Consider the following 12,100-nt stretch of genomic DNA (forward strand, 5'->3'; position numbering starts at 1 on the left):
ATATATATTGTCATTAATCTAATGCTACTAATTTGATGACGTAACTTCTGATGTATTATTATATAAATATGGTCAAACATAAAAAAATGATTTTTCAACAAAGTTGAAAGTACACTCTTTTAAAGACAAAATTCGATTTGATGCGTTGCATTATGTTTATCTTGCTGGCAAGCTACATGTAGGATCTTAAAATGCTACTCCCTTCATCCCAACGTAAGACGTTCTTACATTATGGGACGAGAATGATCTTACATTATAGAACGTCTTATATTATCCGTTTCATAATGTAAAATGTTCTTATATCACGGGACTTCTTGCATTATAAGATGAAGGAACATAATGTAAGACATTCTTACATTATGAGACGGACAGAGTAACATTCAATCCTGTCTTACATTATCTGTTTCATAATGTAAAACATTCTATCATGAGACGTCTTGCATTATAAGATGGAGGAACATAATTAAGACGTTCTTACATTATGGGACGAGGGAGTAACATTCAATCCTCTGTACGGCGTCTGGAGATGCTCTGGCTAGCCGCTAGCATGGAACGGATTCATCCCATCTCTGCAACACGCTCACGCTGTTCCGTATGTTCAAAATCCATTTTTCTTCCAGGTAGCGGCGTGCACGAAATACATGTATATGCATTCTCCGTGCGATCAAAAAATAAGTTTAGGGCAACATGTATAGATTTTGAGCTGTACTTTCTTGACACACGAATCTGTACAATTTAACAGCCACATATGATACTTCTACTCAAACTTTCTAGCGTAATTTCAGTTCACCTGAATTACTCTACAAAGTTGAACAAAAGCGCACGTGCATGTTAAACTGCAGAACATCACAACGGCCAAAATGCTTGCACATATTGTAAGAAGCCTCGTACAAAGAATGCAACCTTCCTTCCCAGAAATTCAAAATGTTCCAAGAAATCTGACTAAATGGGCAGCTGATCCGTTTATAGCATTGCAATAGTAGTAACCTAGGAGCTGTCCATCATGCTATCAGTCCCAGCCAAGTTGACCACACCGAAGTTACTGCCATCCGGGAGCTTAGCTTCGGTGGCCCCAAATGTGAAATTACTCGGGATGTTATTCGGGCTGACCCGCTCAAAGATGGACCCTGGAGCCTGCTGGTTAAAGATAGGCACCTGGACATCACCAGACGGCTTCGGAAAACCAAATCCAAGAGAAGGGAATGAATCCGTTGGAGCAACATTGCAACTGAAAAGCTTCTGCTCATACTCAATCAACTGCTGCTGTGCCGCTGTAGAAAGAAAGAAAAACGTAAATAACTTTCTTTAGCCCACCATGAATTTCATACAACTAGTACATAATCCAAATGCACTACAGTGTGATTTCATTTTCAAAATGCAAGCTTTTGTAGTAGCTCAACTAACAACTATAGAGTTCTTTATACATGATAGCTTAATTGTTTACTTCTTGCCTTTTCATGCTTTCAATGAGTGGAAACTGATCAGAAGAAATCGGTGCTCACTGTGTCTTGGCCATATCAAACCTTTGAAATATGCACACGTCAGGTAAACATAATTCCAGCCTCCCTCATAATTTTCACGCTATTTGCTACCATGCTTTTTTTAATTTGATGTTACCAACTAGGGTGTAATACAGCAATGAAGATTTAAGTTCTCCAATTCAGATATTGGAATCAGAGAAGAACAATTACAGCATACAATTCAACCTTATTTTCTTCTAGTTTCTCATAATAATTCATCTTGAATGTCAGCAGAAGTTTTGTACAAGTGTAAATTATAAAAGTTACCATCAGCCAGTTGCACTTGTGGCCTCCGTTCTTTCACCCACTGAAAACATTGTGCAAGTCGCCAGCCTCTGGACTTCATCAAGAAGGCTACAACAAATGCAGCTGACCTGATCAATGTGAATTTTGAATGCATTAATCAAAGATGTCCTAACAATGTCAAAAACAATGACTGCTAAAGAGAACTAATGTTATACGTACACACCTACTTTTCCCTGACATGCAATGGACTAGCACTCGTGCTTTATCCCTCTCGCATTGTTCTGAAGTTGAAAAGAACAAAATGAGTACGCATAGGATGTACTTATTGACTGAGCACCAGATAAACCTATGTTAAATATGGGATGCTAGGCAGACTGGGAGATTGAGAGTGAAGAATGTTTTATGCTAAAAGAAAGTGAATGTCTGCCACAAAAAACAAATGCCAAGCTTGCAGGATGGAACAATGGAAATGGTAAGCATCATTTGTGCCTATTTGTTGTAGGCTGGTGACTAGAAGAACAGCACCATACCTAGGAATTGGATTGCATCATCAAACTGCAAAGTCTTGTCGTCTTGAAGGCAGTGATAAGTAAAAGAGTTCCGGTAAAGGTTTTGGCATAAGGGTACAGTCTGTCAGGTAGAGAGCATTGTAAAATATCATTTCAGTTTCAAACAGAGCAAGAATATTTGAGAAGTTTCAGAATGACATGTGACACATGTTTAAACAAAAGAGGATCAGGCAAAGTCAGTTAGTAAGGGTTTTACCACTGCACAGTCCGCCAGTGACACAGCCAGGCAAAGAGCTGGTAAGATATCATTCCTTCTTCAAACAGAACACGAATATTTGCAATGTTTCAGATGACACATCTAAGCGATGGAGGACCAGTCCAAGGTAACATATCAGCTAGCTGGTCCGCATTTGCCTAGTTATCAACTTATCATTGACCTATTGACAAATCTCAGTAAGACATCGATGTACAACTAAACAACCAAGGCCTCCAACTATTCAATCCAACTGTAGTGTCTATCACAATCACAAGTTACCATTCCAGTACTTATTAACCTGGCATGTTCACAAACCACACATATATAACGTGAGCAAAGAAATCATGGCTAAAGACGCTATCTAAAAACAGAATCGCAGGATATACAATGCTCCTCCACCTCCCTCTCTGTCCTCACCCATTCTCTTCCTCTTGTATCCTCCACCTCCTCCGATTCAAAATCTCCACAACTATATCACCCCCTGCCAGTTCAGTCGCCCTTCCGCACGGCCAATGTATGCGCCACATGGCGAAGGCGACCACACAGGGTAAGGCGGGTTGTTTTTGTAAAAAAAATTAGGTATCTTGGACACCTCTATTATTATTTGAAATTACGGTATGCATACCCACCCAAATATTCACATGGCTCATAAAAAAGGAGTATTGTTTGAAATTATGGTCTGCATACTCACCCAAATACACCTTCATGTGGATCCTAAAAAGAGGAGATACAAAAAGAAATATCTCCCGCTCTCAATGCTCTCTCTGCCAAACATTATATTGTCACTTTCTCTCTCATCTGCCTGTTTCATTTCATCTTACCTCACCATCGCAATCCGACAAACCCCTCAGCGTCTTTAGTCGTTCGTGTACAGGGCAGCAGCTGTTGCCTTAATGAACTATGGGCTCTAGAGCGCCAAGTTTAAACTACAGGAAGTCTCACAGAAACATTGGAAATATGCACCCCTGAAATTCACAGATCCAACTAAACTCCATGCAGCACACCTGTGATGGACTATGTAGACTGTATAAGCAGAGGAAGCAACACATGAACATTTCCAAACATTTGCCTCCCATCACCTTCAACAATACAAGCTGGAGAAACTAAGCAACTCCAACGCGCTGACGCATTCTGGTTCGCACGCGTCCGTTTGGATCGAAACGGACACAAACCATGGCCCAACGCGCCGACACAAACGGGCGAGCGTCTGCTTTTTGTCCGGGCGCGACCCATTTCAGGCTCAAATTTGGGCCAGGTTTGCGTCGGCGCAGACAAGGCATGGACGGGCGCGATGCCCGTCCTTGTCCTCCTCCTAGCCCGTCAGTCGATGGCACATTGGCCATTCTCCCCCTCTCCCATCCACAGCCAAGACACCCGGCCACCCCGCCCTCGTCGCCGTCGCCCAGTTCCGGCCAGTTGGACGCTGCCCAGGCCGACGCCCGCACCCACTAACCTCCCGCAGCAGCACACCGCACCCGACGGACGCTCTTGCCGGCATTGGTGGCCTGTTTTCGCCGCCGTCGTAGCACCCCCTCAACCACGCCACCCCCCTCGCCTCCACCGCCGCCGGCAACACTCCAAGTCCGGCGTCCTCACTCGGCGTTCGCCGCCACGGTCGCCTCCATGCCGACAGGCCTACTGCCGGGTTTGGGAGAGGCGCGGGGCTCTTCACCGACCGGCTTCTTCAACCACGCCCGCAAGGTGTTCTATGTTTCACCCACAAGGTACAGATGGATAGTGGCGATGAATACTTTTTCAACAACTTCATTTGCGATTCGGACGATGAGGAGTTTGTGGTTGCTACTTTGGTCGTCCATGACCACATTGCTAGGAAGCGACTGATGTTTAGGGGCTTGATCCCAGGCCATTGTCCGGTGTTGAATCGACACAGAGAGAGCGGCCATTGCCTCTCTCTGGGAAGACTAGGTCACGTCCTCTTCCCCGCTCTTCAAACACAAGCTATTCCAGCGCCACTTCCGGATGGCTACATGTGTTCGATTGTATTCAGAAGGGGGTGGTGGCGTACGATGATCATTTCATATGCAAGGGGAATGCCCTGGGAAAAGTTGGCTTCTCCTCTTATCAAAAATGCATTGCAGCTATTCAGATGCTTGCATACAGAATACCCGGTGATCTTATTGATGAGTATGTCCGCATGAGTGAGTCCATGTGCCTAGAATCCATGTACAAGTTCTGCAAGGCTTTGGTAGCAGTGTTTGGCCCGAAGTACTTGAGATAGCCAACTGATGCAGATACAGCCTGGTTGTTGGCGATCAATGCAGATAGAGGCTTTCCAGGGATGCTTGGTAGCATAGATTATATGCACTGGAAGTGGAAGAACTATCCATCTGCTTGACAGGGGTAGTATAGGGGCCATGTGAAAGCTTGCATTGTCATCCTTGAGGCCGTGGCTTCACAAGATCTTTGGATTTGGTACTCTTTTTTCGGCATGGCCAGCTCTCACAATAGCATCAACATGCTTCAGCGTTCTCTGGTGTTCGGAAGGCTTGCAGAAGGCAACTGCCCAGAGGTCAATGTTGAGATCAATGGCCACCACTACAACAAAGGATACTACCTAGCTGATGGTATCTATCCTCATTGGACTACTCTTGTGAGGACAATCCCCAACCCAATAGGAAAGAAGAGGCAAGGTTTTCCCAAGAATAAGAGAGTGCTAGGAAGGATGTGGAGTGTGCTTTTGGTGTTCTTCAATCTCGATGGGGCATCGTTCGGTATCCTGCTAGAACTTGGAGCACCAAGAAGTTGTGGGAGGTGATGACTGCTTTTGTGATCATCCACAACATGATCATAGAGGATGAGCGGGAGGATGAAATCTTCGACCAGGGAGGGTGAAAATGTTGTGCCTGATCATGGAGGAGCGGAAACGTTTGCACAGTTCACCCAATTTCATCATGAAATGTGTGATTAGGCAACTCACATTCAACTACAACAAGATGATTTGGTTGAGCATATGTGGGCTCACCTTGGCAATCAATAGATGTATCGGCTCTTTTCTTTCAAATGTATTTGTGACAATTTAAATATCATTTGGTTTGTAAACTATGAGATTTTTATTTGGTTGTAAGACTATGATAATTTTATTTGGTTATGAATTATGCAAGCTTTGGGCAATGTTTTTGATATGTAAAAACAGTGCAAAAATATGGCCTCATACCGGCCGCGCGAACGAAAATGTGTCGGCCTGTTGGGCGCACTGACCACCCAAACACTGACGGTGCGGACGCCGACCCAAATGGACAAAAAGCAGACAAAACCAGCGTCCGTTTGTGTCGGCGCGTTGGAGCTGCCCTAAATAGCTGGAACACTAAACGTTGCCCCCATATTGTCACGGCATCACTATCAGTTTACTGTGGAAAAGCTTTTGACAAAACGAACATCCAATCAATTCCTCACGCTATAATCCTATATTGTTGCGAAAGTCCTACATCGCGAATCAGGTCCGGAGCAACCAAACCCGATCGGAAAGAAGCAGGAATCTACCATTCCCAAACCCAACCGCACGGCCCAGCGCAGGAAATGGAAAGCCATGCATCCATCCATCCATGTAATAAGCTTAATAAGCAGAAGATCGCGTACGTTGAGGATGTGGGAGATGCCGATGGTCTTGAGGAGCTCGGAGCGGGAGGCGTTGTCGTAGCTGCCGAGGAAGAGGAAGTCCTTGAGTATCTCCGAGGGGAACGCCGACTCCTGCCGCGGCGCGGCCGCCGCCCCGGCGGGCCCCAGCGCCGGCGGGCGGTGGCCGCACACCCCGCACGGCTCCCCCTCCTCGTACTTGTGGTAGTGCCCGCAGATCCCGCACGGGTTCTCCCGCTCCCGCTTCCTCATCCCCTCCCTCCTCTCCTCGCCGGTGATCGAATCGGGGGGATTCTGCTCGGGGAGTGATCGAATCGGGGTGGCGTGGAGGAGGAGCTGGAAGAGAGAGAGGGGGGCGTTTCCGTTTCCTATTTTTAATTTCTGCAAGATCTTTTGTGGATTTTGTTTAGTAGTAGTAGATCGGATCGGTTGGGCGGGCGGGCGCCCACGGAAACAGACGGGTCAAAGCGAGGTGGCGTGGCGAGGTGACGGAGGAACCTGGATCATTCCTGAGGATCAAGGGCGGAGGTCGCGTCGAAGTTGTTCCAGGTTTCGGTAAGCGCTGCGCCGACGGTGACCGGTCATCTCTGTCACGCATACAGGCTAACCAGGTCCGTGTGATGCAAAATGCCCATTTGATAGCTTGCATTTACCGTTTGACCTGCACGGCAGCCAGGTCCGTTAGGAACGGTTGAATGTTGAATCGTATGTTTCCTCTCAGCTAGATTCGGCGATGCAGTGAACTAGTACGCGGCGTCGAGCTCATGCGAACACGAAGATGGTGCGAGCTCACACGCGTCTTCGAAAAAGCGGCGGGAGGAATCAGGGCCACCTCCTGCCGAATCGGTAGCCCTATATAGCCACGCACACCTCACCGCCCAAACTCCCTCAACTGTTCTCCCCTTTCGAGCTCTCCCTCTCACGTGGATCGAGACCGACAAGCAGGTCAGAGATGCTTCTTTTTCGACCGATGGTACACGGCAGCGGCGATTCGTGTCCTCCTCTTCTTCGACGGGTTCCGCGCGCTCCTGGCTGTGAGTTCGATCACTCCCCCTCTCAAGTGGTTCTAGCTAGATATGTAGGCATGTGCTACGAGTGGATCTGTGAGCATGTTGTAGCATTGTACACTGTTGATATGTGAGAATGTGATATTGTGGTGGCTAGTGGTGATGGATTCTTTGCTTGTAGGATTTGATGAGCTTCGTATTGTTTTCATGTCGGCAATGATGATACTATCATAGATATGGTAGTGTGTTGAACTCCATGGTATGCCATGAGATCGAAGAACAGTCATAGGATGTTGTGTTGAACTCAATGATCTGTGTGTACAATGCTTATTGTCTATGTTTAGTGCTCGTTCGTAGTTCATGTTTAGTGCTTGTTCATCCCGTCCATATGTCGTGTGTTCCACTCTTGCTGATACTAACGCTTGTAATACATGAGCATGTAAAAATTTAGTCAACCAATATGCCCGAGAGCCACTTCCTACCGTCCTATGTAAACGACTCCCAGCCTATTATCAAGGAGAAGATGCCTCCGGGTTCAGATGTCTTCAAGGAGTCTGCTATCCTTCCACCATTTGTGCCTACAATATTTGTGTCGGTTGTGCCTAATGTTGTTGTTGCTACACAAAAGGCAGCCATCAAGATTACGAATGCAAAGAAAGATGGGGAAGGGGTAACTTGATGAAACGGCAGTCGTTCCTGTCTACGATCGTGCTTAATAAGATGTGTGATATCATAGCCAGTGGATTGAGGACTGGTGGGGCTTCAAGGAGGTACACTTGAACTCTATTGCCAAGCAAGTGTTTGAGTTCTGTGGCCAAGAGGTTACCTTGACCCAGGTCTACAACCACCTCAGAAAGTGAAGAGCGAGAAGGATCAGAGTGTCCAAGCTTAGAGACATTAGTGGTGCATCATGGGATCAGGACACTTGCACGCCACTTCTGGAGTCAGATCGTTACCAAGGCCACACACCGGTTAGCTCACATACCACTTGTTCAAGCATGTCTGACATGCCAATCACACCTAACTACGATGTGTTTATTTATTATTAGGACCACCCCAAGGACACTGAGTTTCCCAACACACTCATCCAGAACTACCCCGCAGATGCAGATCTTCTACTTTGGGTTGGAAACCGGCAAGCATGCCATGGGTCCAGTGAGCCCGCTCAGTTTGCCTATGCATGACTATCCAGACACCCATGAGTCTGAGTCAGACACCATCAACCTTTATGTTGCTAATAAGGGTGATGATCACATTCATGTGCTTGATAGAAAGAGAAAGAGGGGCGACTTGATGGAGGACGAGCTGAGCGTCTTCAGCAGCATGACTGATGTCGTCAAGCAGGTGGCAGCCGCCATTAGGGAGAGCAAGTCGGTCGACGTCCACCCTGACATGTACATGAAAGTGCTAGTGATCGACTAGAGGGGGGTGAATAGGCGATTTTTATGAAAGTCTTCAAAACATGGAAGTTTCGAAGACAAATGATAGAAACAAACCTAGTACCATGCAGCGGGAGGTAGACTACACTAAGCAAGCCATAGTCAAGTATTCAATGAGATGAAAGCACAAAGACTAATAGCAACTAGGCAGTATAGATCAGGATGGAAGATAGTACGAAGCCAAACAGAACAAGCAGCCACACAGTGAAGACAAAATAGATAATGCAAACAGGCAATGACTTCATAAGGACCAATCTGCAAATAAAGAGATTGGAAGAATGGAACCAATGACTCATTGAAGACAATGATTTGTTGGACCAGTTCCAGTTGCTGTGACAACTGTACGTCTGGTTAGGGAGGCTGAGATTCAACTCAAAAGACCGCGTCTTCACCTTATTCCCCTTGAGCTAAGGACACCCAGTCCTTGCCCAATCACTCTGGTAAGTCTTCAAGGTAGACTTCCAAACCTTCACAGACTTCGTTCACCGGTGGTCCACAATGACTCTTGGATGCTCAGAACGCGACGCCTAACCGGTTGGAGGATTCACAGTCCTCAAGTGTAATAAGTCTTCAGATCACACAGACAGGAAGACTTCAGTGATGCCTAACACTCTTTGGCTCTGGGTGTTTAGAGCTTTGTCCTCGCAAGGAATTCTCTCTCAAAGGCTTCGAGGTGGGTTGCTCTCAAACGATAAAAGCCGTACACTAACTCTGAGCAGCCAACCGTTTATGGTTGTAGGGGGTGGGCTATTTATAGCCACTAGGCAACCCGACCTGATTTGTTCGAAATGACCCTGGGTCACTAAGGAACTGACACGTGTTCCAACGGTCAGATTTCAAACACACACGGAAACTTTACTTGGGCTACAAGCAAAGCTGAAAGAACATGCGGTGCCCCCATGTTTGGTTTTGGTAATTGATGACAATCTCTATGGACTAATGGTTTCCTTGAGTTATATTTGAAGGTTTTGTCCATAGGCTTTTCTTGGAGTGCATGTGTTGATTTTCAAGGAGAGTTTGTGTCGACCAAGGTGTTATTCAAGGAATTATCCAAAGATTGGTCATGTGAGAGTTGAGCTTATTGCAAGCATGTCTTGAAGAAGAAGATTGTGTGATCATTCATGCCTACCTTCAAGACATCATTCAAATGAAGAGAATTGGAAAGGTTCAAGGTTGATCAAGACTAAGTCAAGAGTGAATCAAGTTGATCAACTCACAAAGCGCAGAAGATGTACCGATAGGGATCAAGTGATCCCATGGTATGGTAAGAATTGTCAATTACGCTTTGTGTACTAACCCATGGTCTTCGTGAGAGTTCTTTGTGGGGTTAGGTTGCGGTGTGCAAGTTCAAGTGGAGCATCACGAAGAGATCAAATGCTTGAAGCTTTCCGTCCTTTGTGGTGATAATGGACTTGTGAAGATGTGTGGAAGAGTGGCTCACCCATAGTGGAGTATGGGGGAGCAATCAACTAGTCTTCATCGAGTCAACACAATCAAGAAAGGTGGTCCAACTTGAGGGAGTCAAGATTGTCATCATCTAGCTCAAGTGGACCATGTGCAAGGCAAAGGTTTGCCCTTGATAGGTTTTCTATTTTACCAGTCTCATGATGGTAGTTGGGAGATCGGGTTATAGGATCGATTGCCGTACTATTAAGGGGGGCTCTCGATGAGTAGCTTGATCGTATCGTTCGTAGAGAGCTCAAACCATTGCATCCTTGCATCATCTTTCTTGGTTCTTGTTTGATTCTCTTTGTGAGTCTTAGAGCTTATGGTCATCTTGATGACAAGCTTGAGTTCATCGAAAACGGAGTTCACATGCATCTTCTATGATGTTTTCGATGTTGGAGGTTTTGCCGGTTCTTCTTGGTTGGAGGTTTCACTCCTCTATTTGTTGGCATACCTCCCCTGCCTCTTCTTACTATATCCAGTCGCAATTTTGATGCTACTCGTCGTCTTGTTTCCAACAAGCTTGAGTTTGCTCAATTCGGAGCTCATATGCAGAAGTTATGGCAGTTCTGGTTTTCTTGAGAGTGGTTTTTGTCTGGTCCCAGCGGTAGTACCGCGTGCCCCAGCGGTAGTACCGCTTGGAGCTCTCAGCCATTGTACCGCTACTTCCGGGCGGTGGTACCGCCAACTTGCTCAGCAAAGTCTTGGGCGGTTGTTCCGGCCAGGCACCGCCCAAGTACCGGTCAGGCCTCTGTTTTGATGCGGTACTCGGGCGGTGGTGGCCCGGTTGGTCCGGTCGTACTGGTACCACCGGTGTCCGGAGCGGTTCTACCGCTCAGGACTTAGCCGCCCGAGCGCTCAAGGCCATGCGGTTGCACCGGCCCGGTACCGCTCGACTACCGCACTCAGGGGTGACTCCCTTCTGTTCCTATGCGGTGGTGGAGCGGTGGCTGGGCGGTTGGTCCGGTTGTTCTTCTCAACCGGTGCTACCGCCTGGTCGCCCGGTTGTACCGCCTAGTAGGGTTCTGCACGTATATTGTGAGTCCTGGTTGTACCGGGACCAGGAGCGGTAGTACCGCTCGTGTGCGGGCTAAGCACATAACGGTTGGATTTTCCCCCTCCTATAAAAGGGGGTCTTCTTCCCCATTGAACCTAACCTTTTGAGCCCGTGTTCTTCCCCCATTGTTGACCTTCTTTGAGCTTGCTAACTCTCAATCCCTCCATGAATTCTTGCTAGTTTTTGACGGAAAAGAGAGAGGAGATCTAGATCCACATTTCCACCAATCACTTTCTCCTCTATGTGAGGGGAACCCCTTGGATCTAGATCTTGGAGTTCTTGGTGTTCTCCTTCTTGTTCTTCCTCTCATTTTCCTCCCTAGCATTAGTTGCTCCGGTGGGATTTGAGAGAGAAGGACTTGGGCACTCCGTGTGCCCTTGCCATTGCATTTGGTGCATCGGTTTGAGTTCTCCACGGTGATACGTGGAAGTGAAGTTTGAGAAGCTTATTACTCTTGGGTGTTTGGGCACCCTAGAGCTTGTTCCTCTTGGGTGCCTTGGCGCCCTAGACGGTTGGTGTTGTTCAGAGCTCAATCATTGTGGTGTAAAGCTCCGGGCAAGCGTCGGGGTCTCCAATTAGGTTGTGGAGATCGCCCCGAGCAATTTGACGGGTTCCGGTGACCGCCCCCAAGGGTTGCTAAAGTGTACGGGTTCGGTGACCGCCCCCAAGGGTTGCCATTTGTACGGGTTCGGTGACCGCCCTCAAGGGTCCCTTAGTGGAATCACGGCATCTTGCATTGTGCGAGGGCGTGAGGAGATTACAGTGGGTGGCCCTAGTGGCTTCTTGGGGAGCATTGTGCCTCCACACCGCTCAAAACGGAGATTAGCATCCGCAAGGGTGTGAACTTCGGGATACATCATCGTCTCCGCGTGCCTCGGTTATCTCTTACCCGAGCTCTTTGCTTATGCACTTTACTTTGTGATAGCCATATTGTTTCTTGTCATATATCTTTCTATCACATAGTTGATTATCTTGCTTAGCATAAGTTGTTAGTGCACATAGGTGAGTCTAGTTGTTTTAGGTTTT

General features: G+C 47.0%; 1 protein-coding gene across 1 annotated transcript; it reads right to left on the minus strand.

Moving 5' to 3' along the window:
- Nucleotides 1–672: 672 nt before the first annotated feature.
- LOC123150498 (protein-tyrosine-phosphatase IBR5) lies at nucleotides 673–6,578 on the minus strand. Its single transcript, XM_044570339.1, has 5 exons — nucleotides 6,129–6,578; nucleotides 2,297–2,396; nucleotides 1,990–2,047; nucleotides 1,788–1,894; nucleotides 673–1,271 (listed from the first exon to the last, which is right to left on the minus strand). Exons 1-5 carry the CDS (start codon nucleotides 6,375–6,377, stop codon nucleotides 988–990), a joined length of 798 nt encoding a protein of 265 aa, XP_044426274.1. The 5' UTR covers nucleotides 6,378–6,578; the 3' UTR covers nucleotides 673–987.
- Nucleotides 6,579–12,100: the final 5,522 nt, after the last annotated feature.

Source organism: Triticum aestivum, chromosome 7A (assembly GCF_018294505.1).
Source record: "Triticum aestivum cultivar Chinese Spring chromosome 7A, IWGSC CS RefSeq v2.1, whole genome shotgun sequence".
Taxonomy (NCBI): Eukaryota; Viridiplantae; Streptophyta; class Magnoliopsida; order Poales; family Poaceae; genus Triticum; species Triticum aestivum.

Coding starts and splice junctions, on each gene's coding strand:
- LOC123150498 (XM_044570339.1), bottom strand. CDS start 6,377: ATGAGGAAGCGGGAGCGGGAGAACCCGTGCGGGATCTGCGGGCACTAC. Junction 2,397..6,128: donor GCATCTCCCACATCCTCAAC/GTACGCGATCTT, acceptor TCTACCTGACAG/ACTGTACCCTTATGCCAAAA. Junction 1,895..1,989: donor TGCATGTCAGGGAAAAGTAG/GTGTGTACGTAT, acceptor CACATTGATCAG/GTCAGCTGCATTTGTTGTAG.